Consider the following 16,784-nt stretch of genomic DNA (forward strand, 5'->3'; position numbering starts at 1 on the left):
AGCCAACCTATAAAAGTGAGATACTGCCCTCCGAACCAGCGCTTGTGTCTGCTTCAGGATCTCTGCAGGGGATTTAGAGCGCAGATAACTGGCTTTATAAGCCCTTAAGTTTTACTTTACAACATCCAGTTGGATATTTTAAAGGTAAATGGTACTTGTGGGTTTTTCCCCTTTGTCACAGGTTTTTATCTATTCATTTTATATATTCATCTTCTGTAGCTCGCTTGCAGGATTGACCACCCATCACTTGTGATTCAGTCTCCATCCAACCGTTACACATCAAGTTGACCTTTTTCAATATTATTGACCGAAGAAATCGTTTTTACAGCCTTTCTGAATACATGGCTGTCACCCAAAAGACTGTTTTTTTGCATCCCCATTCAAAAATGAGTTGTTATTTTTATCCATTCTGTGATCTTTGCCAATACTTTTCCATGTAGTTCAAGATGAAACTATTGCTGCTCGACAAAATTAAGCTTTGTAAAGCACCTTGTTTCTGTAATACAGACAAACCCAACACTGACTTGAAAGGGGACGCTTACCGTTTAAAGGCAGTGTTGGTCCTTTTTGCGCCTGCACCCCCTCCCCTCACTTACACACACAAGCGCCACTGGTCCAGAAGGGGACCTGGGGAGTGTGGGCTCGTGCATGTATGGGGTAGAAACCGAGCAGGGAGACATGATTGTCTCATAATTTAATGGATTTGAGTTTGGATTCTAGGAGTCAGGTCCCGCCCACTGATCTGTAGCAGCTCTGTTGCTTTAGTGGTTCGAAAATATGAGGAACTTGTGATGCAGGGCGGCTGTGGCTCAGTGGGTAGAGTCATAGTCATCGTCTCTCAACCAGAAGGTCGAGGGTTCGATCCCCAGCTCCTGCAAGCAACATGTCCGATGTGTCCTTGGGCAAGACACTTAACCCTGAATTGCTCCCCCTGCTCTGTCAGGGTGTATGCAGTTCACTGCTCCTGTGGTCGAACGCTTGGTGCGCTAATTGCCCCTCTGGGATAAATAGAGTTTCTAAAAATAAAAAAAAGTAGTTTCACCCCCTCGAAACACAGAGGCTCCTTTTCAGACAAGAATTACGGAGCTTTCCTCTCTCAGGGGAAAATGAGGGTGGGATGCACGACCATTCAAAAATACTACCAGGTTTCTAATGATACAAAGCTTAATGCAAACGGGTGAAGTATCGCTTTAATTTGGTGGAAAGGGAAGAGGCCGTCAGTTGTTTGCAACCAGAAAACCTTTTGCTACATGCCGCTAAATCCAAATAGTTAAAATGGTTTTCTGTCATTTGAAATTTAAAACACATTGATGAAGTTCATATATTATAACTGTAACTTCAAATGTATTTAAATAAAAAAAACAACAACACACAACTTGAGCAAATACACAGTCATTTATATAAGAGTATTTTTTGTCTATCTTAGGTTTTGAGCTTGATATGGATTGCTGATAGTGGAGAAAATATCCGACCGATAAACAGGTCCTATCCATTCATGTCCTGAATCGATCTCCCTGGAAGTGGTTTCAGAGTGTTGTTTACCTCATCAGTGTTGTAAATGATCTGCAGACCAGAGCAGATCATCTCGACCAGGTACAGCAGGAACAGAGAAACGGCATCAATCTGCAGAAAAGAGAACGAGAGACGGAAAGAGAGGAATATATTTGATTCAAAATCATTACTGCCATCTGTACAGTGTGGGATATCTGCACATTTGTAAATGCAGTTGTGAGATGTGCCACATGGTGTACAAGGCAAGATGTAAGCTCTGTATGAGCATCGGTCTGTTATCATCGTAACATTATATAGTTTCCTGTAAAACTATTGGTGAAAAAATCAAACCCAGTATTTCTTTTGATATTCTAAAGGTAGAGTCTACTTTTGGGTTTTCCCCTTTGTCACAGTTTTTTTCTATTTTAAATTGTCTATCTCGCTCACTTGTAGTATTGGCCAGCCATCTCTAGTATTACAGTCTCCATCCAACCGTTACACATCAAATTGACCTTTGTCAATATCATTGACAGAAGAATAAGTTGTTTTAGTGCCGGTTAAATGCACGTACACCTCTGAGTCAAATAGGTCAAGTCAATTTTATAGCCGTCCCTACATGCCGAGCAGGAGGATGAAGAAACGATAGAGTTTTAGGAACATGCTATTATGTCACTAAAAATTTAAACCTTCACCTTAAAGATTTAAAGTCTACTTTGGTCATCCACATGTTCATTTTTTATTTACTTATTTCTTATCTAACAATACATAGGAAATATAACCGCAGTCATGAAGTCAGAGGATTGTGCTAGGATGTTACTTTATCACCTTTATAACATTCTGTCACCCACTGTATATATTATTGCTAATGTTGGAAATTTCATTGAAGCGGACAGCTAGTAATGTACATATAAAAAAAATAAAAAAAACATACCGTGTGTTTTTGCACATTTACATAAAAACTAATTTCAGATTTCCTTCTACGTGCACGTCTGCTGACCTGCAGGTGGTGGTAGTCATTGTAGGAGTGAACCTCGTCCCCGGTGTCGACGTTGAACACTGAGTGCAGACACTTGGAGGGGCTGGGGTCTTGCTTGAACTCCTCCACCTGGTAGAGCGGTACAACGAGACAAAGCGGAAGGGGAGGAAGTGATAGGTGGAAAGAGCAGAGGGCGACAGTGGGAAGGACATTCTTTTTCACAGAAAACATACAGTAAATATTACAACAGTAAACATGGAAAAGACCAGAACACAAAGTGTGGTGTGATGTCTGTTATTTCATGTGGCTGTTTTCTTTCAGTTTTTGCCCACTTTCAAATGCACAACAGACATAACTGAAAAATGGGCTCACTGAACAGTCTTCTCATAAAATGATATTATCAAAACGACGAGGTACTGATGAATGACCTGACATTAACCTGCATCACTGCATTAACAGCGACTTAGATGAAGCCTCTTCAAGTGTATGATGTATTAAAGAATGATTAAAGGCTCACACTGAGGTTATCATAGGGCAGGTTCGCTGTATATCAAGTCTGTTGTATGTAATCTGTTGCCTCTCAAATCAAGTGAATTGAAAACAGTAAACAAGTCAGTACAGCGAGTCATGAACCGGCCTGGTGTCGGAGCCCCATTTAGTCAAAGAACATATTGTTTCTGTTCACAGACAAGCAGTGAACACTGAACAACATGTTAATCCGTGGTTTGTTGGATGCTTAAGGTCTGTTTGTGTGTGTGTGTGTGTGTGTGTGTGTGTGTGTTTGCAGCATCTATTTAACTATTAACCAAATTACAGTTGGGCCTCCTGCTCCATCCTACAGAGTTATAAATAATTGGCCCCTTTGTCCCATTTTTTTGTCTCATTTATTTCTTTCCTCTCTTTCCTAGCCTCTCCCTTTTTAATCTTTTCTTTCCTCTGGCACTATAACCCTGCCCACCTTTTTCTCTCCTCGTCAGGTCACAGTGGAGACCCTCTGTCCTACTTATTCACATGCTGCTCCACTTCCTGCTATTCCACAGCGGCTAGTACCGTACATGCATGTCATGTGTGTGTGTGTGTGTGGGATATTGAGAGAGAAACTTTCCTCCATCAGCAGCTAACAATAGGTGCTGCTGTGGCTACTTGTGTGTAGAGGCCTCTCTGACTGTCGCTCTGGCAGAGCCACCGAGTCGAGTGGTTCTACTCTGGGGATATTCTGAGAGGACACACATCTTGCTTATTGTTTGGAGTGCTGCATTGTGCCAATATGGGCTTCAAATTAGAGAAACACTTCAATGCCTTGCTGCTTCTCTCAGTAATAGGAAACAATACAAGTCTGCTTTTGTGCATTTATTTCACATTAATCGCCAGCACCAAACTCGCGCATCTCTTCCAACAGATTTTTTTGATATTCAAAAACAACGTGTGCTGAAGTGTAAAAACAAGTGCATAGCATTGTAGTGCCAGTGTTATTAATAGTTAAGACAACAAGCACTCAATCATCAGCCATCAACACACTTTTTAAACAAAATTGCTTCTTTTTTTTTATTTAGTTTTTTTACAAAAATAGTCTGCACCGTATTAACAAACAATTTCTTAAAACCTGATATCAGGATACCTACCTCTACCTGTCTTGGGTACCTGCAGATCAACGTTAAACTTGCGGCTTAGATGCTTTTTCTTTTTTTTTTTCTTTTCATTGAAACTGACTTACAGTTCACTTTTAACTATTACTATTACAAACACTCGGGCCATATAAGAAGGGGATGGAGCCTTTTTGGTTTCATGAGTAAGGCTAGTGCCTTTACTTGCATTGTTTCTAACGGCTACCAGAGGGCGACTTCACTGCTTGTGAAAAGAAGACTGATTCCATTGAGGCCAAGAGTTATGAATAAATGTTCATTATCAGGTAATAAGACACTCTGACAGGTGGGCACATTGTAGTCATCAACCAAGATTACTTTGGCCCACCCAACTCCATCTCTTTGCCTGTTTGTTGTTGGACTGAAAGTTAGTTGGAGGTAATATTTAGAAACCAAATGGAGACCTCACTGAGACGACGTCCATGTTGAGTACAATCTATTGTTGATACCTTTGTGACCTTTCAAGCTGAAAATGTCAATCAAGGCATTTAATCAATAGTCCGCAAACCAATGGCTGATGTCATGGTAGTTACAGCCACTTCTTTTCTGCAGTCTATGAGCAGGGCAGATCTGCCGAATATTCTCCATGACATTTGCCCAGTAGTGGCCCGGTGACACGCCTCCATTTAAAAATCCATGTTCCCGGTAAGTGTTGAAGACAGGGCCGTAACGAACGCTGCTCTGTGTAATTAACTGTGTAAACGAAGCTTTGTAATTAAGACACAGGAAAGCTCTCCCCTAAATGAGGTCGTCAAGGTCGAGACAAGATGAAACAGAATGACTTTCGAAGACACACAGTGTACACGTGTGAACGTGGTGCCGGCTGATGCTCTATTGAAAGATCTTGTTCACGAAGAATAATAAAACGCCAAAATAGCGGACGCATCTGATTCTGCTTTTTTTAACATAAAATCACGGTTTGCCATTTTTCTTTCAACACCTACTCATGTGCATGCATCAGTGTCCTCTAGACGTGGCGTGAAATGTCCCCCTTTAAACAAAAGGTATTTTGCAATAAACAGATTGCGGATTATTACACCCTCGGGAGCAGAGCAATCGGCTTCCTTTGTGATTTGTTTGTGTAAATATATTATGAGGAAGGAAGAGGATGTGTACAAAGCACCAGCTCTGAGAGGCTTTATGAATAACATGTTTATTCTGTAATACATTGAGTAACTGTGGGCTAAATTCAAGCAAACCTGCAGTGAGAGGTCAGGAGCTAAACACTCACCTTGTCAGCCTGTCTCATGTAGCAGTAGAGGATGCCTCTCATGCACTTGATGGCAGAATGTTCCAGTTCATGAGTACGCCCCATGTCGTCATCGATGCGTCTGCATGGTGGAGTGAACAGAAAGAACAGATGCGGGAAGGACACGGCGTTAATCAATGAACACCTTCTATTTTGCCAACATGAGTGAAACTTCATATTCTTGGCTGTCTCCTCTATCAGTCGTCATCAAACTTTAACCATCAATAATTATTGCTTTTGGGAGCAGAATTACAACATCTGAATTCTGTGTGGATGTGTGACTGGTGTTGAAGGAAAAGCTATTTCATCAAAGCAATGGATTCCTTGGTGTTTGCAATACAGGGCAAGAAAGCTACTGCTGGTGGAGCCGTGTCCACACGTTTTCATGTTCCAGGTTCATTTCACCGTGCACAGAACTATTTCTGTTTGTGTTGCACAAAATTGTAAGCTGGTTTCGATTTCAAGTGAAGGTATGGGACTAGAGATACAATTGTAATTGTCTGCAAAGACCATCATGATGTGCTGCCACTAATCAAAAATCCAGTTAGATTTTCCTTCAATACACGTGTCTTGTCCCCTCTAACTTTAAGCTGGGGTTTCTGCTGCGCTTTAAGTGGAATAAATAGACTAAACATGAGTCAGCTCTAGAATGATTTGAGGTTAGATTATTAATATTCACATGAATGTGGGGCCGGTGTTTCTAAGCACCTCCAACTATACAGAACGGTAGCTCCAGTTTATGGACTTGCTCTCCCAGCTTTACTTCCTCTATGTAAACCAGCACAGTTGCATAGTACCAAAACACAGGACCAGAACAATGTGTAACCACAATCAGCACTGTCTCGCTATAAAATCTAGAATTGAATTTAAAAGCCTTCTTCTCACTTACTTTTAATGGTCAGACACCATCTTATCTTTAGGAGCCAATAGTGCCATGTTATCCTATAAGCTCCTACTTATGCTGCTATAGGCTTAGACTACCAGGGAAACTCTCTCTCTCTGTGTCTCTCTGTGTCTCTCTGTGTCTCTCTGTGTCTCTCTGTGTCTCTCTCTCTATGCATTCACATCATATTACTGCATGTCACTATCTGTAAGTCTTAGTTACTATCCACACTTTTCCTGGGAGCTCCTGGACTCTAAAGGTCCCTCTGGGTCATTGGTCGGGACGGCCCACTGCTATGAACCCCCCCTCCCCTCTGTGTGTCCCATCCTTCTGCCTCCATCTTATTCCACTCCTCCTCCGACAGTTTTGGCAGGAGGCTGTTCATCATGAGTCTGCCCAAGATTTCTGGAAGTTTTTCCTCACCACTGTAACTTTGCTCAATGTTGCTAAGTGCTTATAATGAATTAATTTTGGGTCTTTGTAATATAGCAATGAGTAATGTCTTTTAACGGCCACTTTTAAAACACAACAATGAGTAAAGTAATGAGGCCAAATTGACACACTGAAGCCGCATTCAAAAAAAGATATGAATTTCATTATTCAATGTGATTATTAGTCTCAAATACCAAATTAAATATACTAAAAATGGCTTATAAACACACCATGCCTTAAATTATAAAGATATCCCTTCTGAAAGATCGCTGAAGTGTTCTTTATTGTGATGTTTCAAGAGCATAATCCAGGTAAGACCTCAATCCGAAGTGGATCAATTACTGTTGCAGTGATCTTAATCAGAGTCAGCATATTCCCAGTGGGTTGGAAGGTCTAAGATTTACATTACAAAGGTCAGGCTAATAATGACTCGTGAGTATCGACAGAGGAAAGGTGAAAGTTGTTTAAATTTCAGCGATACGCTGTACATTAATCACACTGCCTTTTAGATGTGACCCTCCACATCAAACCTGATCGCAGGCCGAGGATACGGCAGGCAGCTTTCATCAGTGCACGTCCTTCACTATGCATTCATTACCCAGAGACAAGAAGGCAGCTCTGTGATATGCATGAGGTGATCGAACAGTGACCGGGGGTTACAGTAACATACCCAGCTCTTCAAATTTAATTACAATCAATCTGGGAAATACAATGGCTGAGACAACTACAAGAGGCTACCAGAAAGTGTGTGTGTCAGTTCTTAAAGCTGGTAAATCCGCCCCAACTTGAGTTAATGATTTGATAGTAAAACATAAATGTGATGAATAAAGAAATAAAACATTCTAAGAACTGGGTAAAGATGGGGATAAAACATGTTTTGTCTCCTTAGAGTGGGAATTAGTGGCAAATCCAAGTGCCAGTCTCGTCAGTGAGCCTCACACAGACACAGACACACACACACACACACACACACACACACAAAACAGCAGCAGGGCATGCGGTAAGTAATGGCAGTAGCCAAGCCTGTCAGATGAGAATTATCTTAATTAAATCCCAGTGACAATTCTAATAGGAGGCAGCCATGACTGATGACAGGGATCTGCCGCTGGTCACATCACTGCAGCACTCTCTATTTTTACCCCTCTCTTTATTTCCATCGTTCCCCTCAGTCTGAGTCCTTCACTCTGTCTCTCTCTCCATCTTCCACTTCTGTCCCCCGCCTGTTATGCACCCCCAATAGCTTCCCCTCACCTCTGCCCACCTGATTCTCCTCCTTTGGTATTGTCTTCTCTCTTTATCTTCACTTTTTTTCCCCTCTATTTGCAATTTCTTCCTTCTTTCCAGCGCTCTCTCTGTCCTTTCTCCTCTCTCCCTCTCTGTCCTATTATAGGCTCATTTTGTGGAAGTGCTCTTGTCCCTAGAAACTAATCACAGAGGAAGGCAGGCGTCAAGTGCGGTGACAGTTGATAAAGGAGTTTGGGACCTTTAGATTTTTCTTGGAGAAACTCTTAAAGTCTTCTCACTGAAACGATAATCCTGGTGTGTATAAAAAGCAAAGCCTTCGAATGACAGAGGCCGGTGAGAGATCAGAGGCAGAAAGCGTGAAACACAAGCGAAAGGGTAATAACAAAAAGTCAAAAAGAAATAGGGATTCAGGGAAGGAGAGCTGTAAAACTGTACTAGCAAACTTTTTTTTAACTTAGTAACCTTCATTCGTCCGATAGGACATAATCTATAAACTAGAATAACTGTTGTTTTTTTTTTTACAAACGTAATGTAGAATCTGGTGTATTTGACACACTTTTGACACCACTTTTGACACACTCAAATTTAAAAGCAGCAGGCGTGTTGGCTTTGAGTCTGTACTTCACGCAGGAATCATCAAGCAGGAGGACAGTTCAAGCCATTTCACTTTGGGTGACCCTCAAAAACAGATTGCATCCTAAATATAGGTGTTGCTTATAAACTGGCAATTACAGAGATTGCTCGTTGTACCATAATTCAAAAACAATATTGAACATCAAAACATTTTATTTTTCCTTTAGCGTAACTTAAGCATTTGCGCTGGAAAAAAAAGGAAAATCGTAGCCTTAAAGTCATGTTAATGACTCTTCTTAAAGGTTTATCTTTGGCCTTTTTAGCCTTTATTAGACAGGACAGTGGATGGATCAGAGGGAGGGGAGAGAGAGAGTGGGGATGGACATGTGGTGAGGATAGCCACGGGTCGGACGCGAGCCCGGGTCGTCTGCACGTGGACTTTGGCCTCGATGTGGCGCGGCGCCACTGCGCCCCCAGTTAATGGCTCTTCTAACCAAAAAATGAGACTTACAAATCTTCCCTCCAGATTATTTTGTTGAACGTACAATCATTTTATCTGCTTAACTGAGGCATTCACAAGAAAAGGACCTAACATTTGTCCTATGCTTTTTGTCAACCCCTTCCCTGACCTTACTGTGTCATGAGTGATACGACTACTATTAATACAATACTACAAAGAGATGTTTCTATAAGACTCTCTAGACCAAAACAGAGAAAGAAATAAAAGCACTATACAGTCGGCTATCCGTTTAAACAAAAGCTTTAGCCTTGAACATTTTAAGCTAACAAGCTTAATTCCTAATACAGTATTACCGGCCTGAGCCAAATGTGTTTGTCATGTATAGGATCACATCATTTACAAAACACATTAGCTTGTGTGTGTAAGAAACTGTGGTAAAAGTCAAAATTTCAACCATCAAGTCAGTCCTTGATGCTAATGTTAGCTCTGATACCTCTGGAGGTTTACCCTCGAGAATACCAGACAAACACATTCGCAGATTGCACACACGTTAGTCTTAATCGTTATCTTTTTCAGTTGGTCATGTAACTTTAGCCTCTGTTTTTTAAAAAATACAATGATATGATATAAAATCCTTATTAGCTACCAACCACTAATTAAAACAGCTAGCATCAGTGCACATTTATTTCAGAAGGCAACATCGTCTGGATAAAAGCCCGTTTGTTTACACTGCGTGACATCAAGGACCCACTGTGACAGAAGCTATTAAAGGTTTCAAATTATTATTCTTCCACCGTTTTCTCTGTAAACAGCACATGTTCCAAGTGAGAACAGACAGCTTTGCAGGTTAATGACAAGAACAAAGAGCTATCGTTATGGGAATGGTCAAGTTGCTGTGTTAACCTTTCAAGAGTGTGAATGGTGTTAGTTTTTTCACTTTTCAGGGCTAATGACTTCAGGCGAGTGAAAAGTTGCTTAGTGCAGCTCCAGCACCGAGGGGTATCTTCTGTGCTTACTGGTGCTGACCCACAAGAGTCGAAAACATTTTTAAAAACCTGTAAACAATAATATACACCATTTATTGTGTCATGTAACACAACAGAGGACCATGCAGGGAGTCACATAACAAGACCCATTTATTAAGCACATGAGAGTGCATGTGTTTGTTTTGAGTACTAACCGGTAGGCCATAGACAGAGCCCAGGCAGCAGCAGCACAGTACAGAGAGTCCCGGACTTTGGCCTCCTTGCAGTTGGAGCATGTTTTGACTGGGAACAGGCCTGTGGTGGGACTCTGGTAGTTCAAAATGGTGGTCTTGACTAGATGAAGAGACAAAGTGAAAGTGGAAGTAAGAACACTTGAAGAATTCTTGCAAAACTTGCAATATTGGCATTCTGTTTTTACACCCACTTTATGTGAAACAGACTGGCAACTCTCTATCAGCTTTTTGAGAAAATAACTCATATTTATCTGCTCCTCAAGCAGGTTTACAGCTCCTTTTCTCCCTTTTTTCTGATGCAGCTGGACCTTCGGCCTTCCTCATTCTGTGCAGCTGTTCACTGAATGTACCTCATTATCTTCTTCAAGTTATTTGTGTGCATATTCCAACTCAAATAACTGTATTAAAGCCAATTAAATCATGCCAAATTCAAAGTCAGGCAAATACATTTTGGCAGACCTCTTTTTTATTTGATGACAGTGAGCTAAAGTAAGTGTAATAAACTCACTTGCTACATAGACTGTAAGCACTTAAAGAAGGCAACAGCAGACGGATGCCTATTTAAAAGTATTAAATGTAGATTTTTATGACAATATTTAGGTCAAGTGAAATAAGTCAAGTTAAAGTATGAACTTAGACATTTTGCGTGCTGCAAAAAATAGAGACACAGATACATACAGTATACAAGTATTATCACTGAGACTCATGATTGATGATGAGTTTAGGTGAAATCATTCAGTCTACTGTGACAATTGCCTGTGAACGTTCATGTCAACGTTTTTTTTAAAGGCAACAAAAATTGAGAAACTGAGTTGTGAAAGCTGACTTGCTTTGTGTTTGGTGTATATATTTCACCACAGGTTATTTCCTTGATTTGTACTAATGTGAGTGATGTTGTTATAAGCATCCTTTGGATATAATCTTTCGGTTGAATGGTCTAATTCAATACAGTGACAGCAGAGATTTGTTTACTATGATGAAGGGATGATGTTAACTGCTTAAAAAAAAATAAAAAAATAAAAAAATCTGAAAATTAAACTGCTACCGCTTGACCAACATCAGAGCGGATATTACATAATGACCAACGAAACTTCCTCCTGTGTTGCATGTTTGTGCCTTACACAGAAACACAAACTCCACATCATGCTATTGGTGAAACTGCCTTCAGAAAATGAACATGATGGCTTATCATATGAGAAGCATGTACAATTGTTCCTGTAAAGCTCATGGTCTCCTGAGGTTTGAACTCAAGCAGAGCATTTGGGTGCACTTTCTGTATCTAACATGTCCTTGCAATTAAGCGTGTCCATGGGTTTAACAGTAGTTACTCACATGTGGAGTGACAGAGCAGAGAGCTCAGATTTCCCTCAAAGTGGGACATCTTCGATATTTAGAGGTAGATTTATTTGGACAACAGTATAGATGATCATTTTGTGTTCTTTGTAGTCAAACATGGATAATTCAAACTGGATTACACACAGAAACTACATGATTATCTCTCAATTCCTCTGTCTGAAGTCTTTGTCGTGCACATAAGAACTTGTTAAAAGCCGCTTAGAAACACAGTCAGAGTATATATTGGCAAGAAATCTGCGTTCTCCAGGAAAACTCCAGCTGGGAATCCAGATTTTGTGTATCCTTTTCACTAGCAGAGAAGCAAGGCTTATAGTTTGCAATACAGTTAAGACACCAGCTTATTTGAGGAAGCTGGCTGTGGGCCACTATAATTTTTATTTTTGTGTGTGTATAATATTTCTAAAACTAAGAACAGCGCCAAGAAGAAACCACTTAGTCTGAAAAATAAGGCCAAAGCTGCAATCTCTGAAAACTTAAATTCCTGGTGTGGGCAGTTGAACTGGCTCCAAAAGTGACTCGATCCCCATAAAGAACCATTTTAAAATGCCAAATTTCAGAGTAGAATTTACCATAATTATGGGAAAACCTTGCAAGACAGTCAGGATTGCTTTTTCAGCCTGTGCTGATGAGAACATGGGTTGGTTTAAGTCAGTTTGTGTCAGTTGCACGCTGGTCTATGGACATATCAATGGTGCAGAACTGTTTCCACTAATCAGTACACAGATTCGCAAATACTGTAACAGTCCATACCATGATGAGGTGTGTGCCAACTGAAAGCGATCTGAATTTGCTCCCATTCATTGTGCATTGCTACGAGCTGATTTGTTCCACAGAGTACACTGAAGCCCAAGCAACAACTCACTTTTTTAGAGCTTTTATCCCTCATTGTATCATAAGCATGCATTTGAAGAAAAACAGTGGTACGCCTTTTATTAAATATACCTAATTGTTGTAGGGTTGGAGTGAAAATAATCCTAAATTCACGCCAACAAGTGAAAAAAAAAAAGTCTGAGCTGATGAATGTAAGCCAAAAGTCTAAGCTCTGGGCAACCAAACACACCTCTTATTTTCCCAGCATACATTTGTGGATCCCCTTAAACATGGAGCACAAACAGCAGAAGTGTAGCAACCTGTTCTTCCATTATTAATAACTTTCAATGGCTTTACAGACTGCTTTTCATATTTGCAGTTCTGTGCCTGCATTTGTTGATTTATGTTCACTCTGACAAACTGTGTTGCACAAAAAAAACAAAAAAAAAACATCTCCAGTCGTCATTCCACCAGCTAACGTATGGGTGTTCAACAAGCTCTCATAGCTTAAAGTCTACCAACTAAAGAACATGGGACAGTTATTGCCATAAATTGAATCCAAACCTATGAAAAATGGTGTCTAATGATCTAAGAAGCCAGCTAAGGAATTCACCTGGCCACGCAGGGATGGTAATTTTCACTATATTTTCCACTTTGGCTATATTCTCAAACAGATGTGTCCATATTATCTTGAGTTCTAAAGACTTCAAATTTCACACAAGTCTCAGAGCTCCCCAAAACATGTCTGTGAAGTTTCTTTTTAAATAACCCACTCTAATCCTGTATTTGATAATGCACATGCTTATATAGGGTATCTATTTCAGTCCTGTAGCTTTAAATGTAAATGAGCTGTGTCTGACCACGCCCCTCTCTGGAAAGGGATGTGGCTTGGGCTTTCTTGCTCCATGGCCATGACAGTGAGAAGGCAGACTCAGACGGGCAGAACACACACCTAGCTGTGGGAGTGTCACCCACCTGGGGGAGGGGTTACTGCCCTTTGTGATGTCATCAAGGGAAATCTCAAAAAAACCTGTTTGAGCACACATATGGCAACATGTATTTTGCATACCATGTGACCTTTAAAATCACCAAACCATACTTTCTGTAATTTGTATGTGAAAGAACAAAATGAATCTCAACAATCTACACCAGTTACTGTAAAGGGAAAATACTTATTTTTTAAATAATGAAGGCTTCAACAGAATCTTTGTGAAGAAAGTCCTTGCAAATAATGGAGACTTTTTCAGCTGATGTGCATAACTGTGACAGTTTGATTGCACCAAATGGACTAATCATGTTAGACAAAAATAGTTAAAGTTGGCCAAAGTTTCCACTCAGCATTAGTTACTGAAACAGAACAACGGATGAAAGCTCTTAATACGAACAGATCGCAGCCCTCCAATAATATATGCTGAAATATTACAAACTCATACAGAAGGCCTTCAGGATGGCAATTTATCTGTTTCAAGCACACACAAATAAACACAGATGCACACATACACACCCACACATACACACCTATGTCCTCCTTTCCTGCAGAGGTCTCCGCGCTGATGACTAATCTGTCTGAAGGGATCACTTCATTTTTCATCAGAGCATTATGCTGCTGCAAATGAAGGGGACATCTATTCTGCTCTGTCGTTTGTTACAGCGCAGAACAGAGATGGAGAGGAAGAGAGTGATGGAGGAAGAGATGGATGGAGACACAGATGATGGTAAGGGAGAGAGGTGTGTGTGTGTGTGTGTGTGTGTGTGTGTCACAGGGAAAGAAAAGGATCTCTGTAGCACTATCAGAAATGTTTGCCTGGACTCAGACTGCAGGAGTTTTAAAAATCAGATCAATCAATTCTAGTTACAAATCACACACAAGGAGGAGAACATCTCAGATATGCCTCCCCACACGCACTGTATGAAAAATGAATATGAAAATAATGGCACTGAATCATAGGGTGGAAAATAAACTGTTAATTGCACCTGGTCACTGTTTTGTCTTCATTTAATGTCTTCACTTCATTTGTATCCTTTCTTTTCTTTCAATTTATCTACAATTCACTTAGCAGACGTTTTTATCCAAAGCGACGTACATCAGAGAATAAGTACAACTCAAGCTATGACCTCGAAAAAAGAAACCAAATATCATCATTGTCAATAATATTGAGATCTCTGTTACCATCATTATTAAGGTCAGACGTGTTCATGAAAGAGCTGGGTCTTTAGCTTTTTTTAAAGGCGCAAAGGGACTCTGCAGATCAAATGGAGTTCGGAAGTTTGATCCACCATCGGGAGCAACAGAGGAGAAAAGTGCAGTTAGCATCTTAGGACCCTGTTGTGAAGGTTGGATCAGATGCCTTTCATTGGCACAGCATGGGGGGGGGGGGGGGGGGGGGGGGGGGTTATCTCAACCAAGCAACAATAAAACATAGAAATATATGAACCCTTTTTTATACATATAGACATAATTATTTCCAGACAGGAAGTTCACGTTTACACTATGTTATTGAGAGACATGCTACTCACACAATACAAACAGAACCCATGGACATGCGTTAATGGAGCGCTGTCAGAGGGAGGGGGCCGCTCATAGGGAGCGCTCCTGAGCTGTTGGGTGTTCTGTGCCTTGACCTGAAAGTGACCTGGTCCCTCTCCAGCAACCAGACCAATCTCCATACAGTACCTCTGTCTGAAGCGGGACTCGACCCAGCAACCCGCCTGTTCCCGACCCACGTCCCAACAGACTGAGCAACTGCCAACAGCATATCTAATGATTTTCTAACAAACTATCATTTCATCTCAAAGACAGGGTTGGTAATGTCCTCTAGATACACTTATTAAGATTTTGGTTGAAATTGTCTTTAGGTCCTGACAGTTATTAATAATTCATGTGAAACCGTCATCTGTAGCAGTAGTAAAGACGTAAAAACTTCGACCAATGTCTGCACTCTTCAGTTTTATGAACCAATCAGGCCTCCCTGTATCCCTGCTCGCTCTCTACCCCATGCATGCATGAGCCCACACTCACAGCAGGAGCAAAGATTCGCTTCTGGACCAATGGTGCTCGTGCATGTAAGTGAGGGGTGTGGCCTTTGAGGGAGAACAGACTGGGGAGGGGGTGGGTGAAGACGGAGCACGGAGAGAAGGCTACTTTCAAAATCATGTTCGTTTTCAAATATTACCAACCCTGCCTTTAAGTCTTGGCACATATTGTGGTTCATGTTATACTCCTCTGCTGTTTAAGAACAAATAAACTGTAATGTTGGGAAATATTTGAAAGATATTCTACTCTGTTTTATTTCCACCGTGAGGCTCTTTTTATTATCCACTGTAGCTAAAGAGAACCCCACAGAGTATTTATAATCTATTTAGCGAAGAGGCAATAAATATCAGTCGTATTGTTGTACGTATTTTAACCAAAGATCTCAGGAAAATTGAGTGGAGTGGCTCTGGTATGGCTCACGTGGGGAACCGAGTTCATCTAGTGCAAAGCAGTGCTGTGAAAGTCATCGCCAGATGGAGAACAGAAAAGACCAGAGTGCTGAGTGTTGCTCAGTAGCAGACGGAAAGTTTCTCTGGATGCAAATCAACTGTTGTTGGGAGTTTTGTGCCGAGCTATCCATCAAGCTAATGTCCCACTAAATCAGCTGCTAATGTCGAGACGCACACAGTCTGCTCTTCTCCAATGGGCCATTTCCCTGCACAGACAGGGTGGAGAAAATGAGAGGAGTTGATGAGAAAGAAAAAAAATAATACAGAGCAGATAGATAGAGAGGAGAAAGAAAAAAGATAGAAGAGTGAGAAAGTATCTGTGCAGCCTCTGAGTCAATGACTCAAGAAAACAAAGGGAATTTAATAACTCTGTCATCCAGCTGACACTTTCATATTGTTTATTGCAATAATATCTCAATGACATGAGCTACTATTGACTGAAAACAAATGCAGTGGCCGTAAACAATATGCTGTCTCAAACTTTAAATGCTGACAGCTATTAAAGATTTGTGTTATTTCTATAAAAGAAAAGTTTACCCTTTATACCTTTCGGCTGACTGTATTCTTTGTAGATTAAGGTGAAAAGATTCATCTCAGGCAGACAGCTAAAGTAAAGACATGATGTTTGATGATTCGAGCTAACCCGATCTTCTTTAAGATTAAACTTTGTCACAGTGTTGAACATTTTACACAGAATATTTCTGTAGTGCTTCAAAAATATCTAACATCACAATGGTTTAAGCTCTATATTTAACATATCATTTAACAAATCAATATCAGGCAGACTAGTGCGGGGTTCAAATCCAACCTGACTCCTTTGCTGCATGTCTTTAGCTTATTCCTCTGTCTGCCTTATTTCTGAATCACCCCACTGCTCAACATTTAAATAAAAAAGTCCTTCAATTCAAGTTAAAAAACCCCAGTATTCATTAAGTGAGCTTGATGCTGAATTAAAAATCCTTGT

General features: G+C 40.6%; 1 protein-coding gene across 4 annotated transcripts in view; it reads right to left on the reverse strand.

Moving 5' to 3' along the window:
* Positions 1-16,784, reverse strand: part of phkb (phosphorylase kinase, beta) — a 105,298-nt gene that overhangs the window by 79,295 nt on the left and 9,219 nt on the right. For all 4 annotated transcript variants that reach the window (XM_079340387.1, XM_079340386.1, XM_079340385.1 and 1 more), the window contains 4 exons: positions 10,133-10,271; positions 5,342-5,441; positions 2,489-2,596; positions 1,543-1,623 (listed from right to left, as the gene is read on the reverse strand). In XM_079340387.1, the coding sequence (XP_079196513.1) occupies positions 1,543-1,623; positions 2,489-2,596; positions 5,342-5,441; positions 10,133-10,271 (428 nt within the window). The remainder of the gene's footprint in view (positions 1-1,542; positions 1,624-2,488; positions 2,597-5,341; positions 5,442-10,132; positions 10,272-16,784) is intronic.

The sequence above is a fragment of the Symphodus melops genome, assembly GCF_947650265.1.
Source record: "Symphodus melops genome assembly, chromosome: 3".
NCBI lineage: Eukaryota > Metazoa > Chordata > Actinopteri > Labriformes > Labridae > Symphodus > Symphodus melops.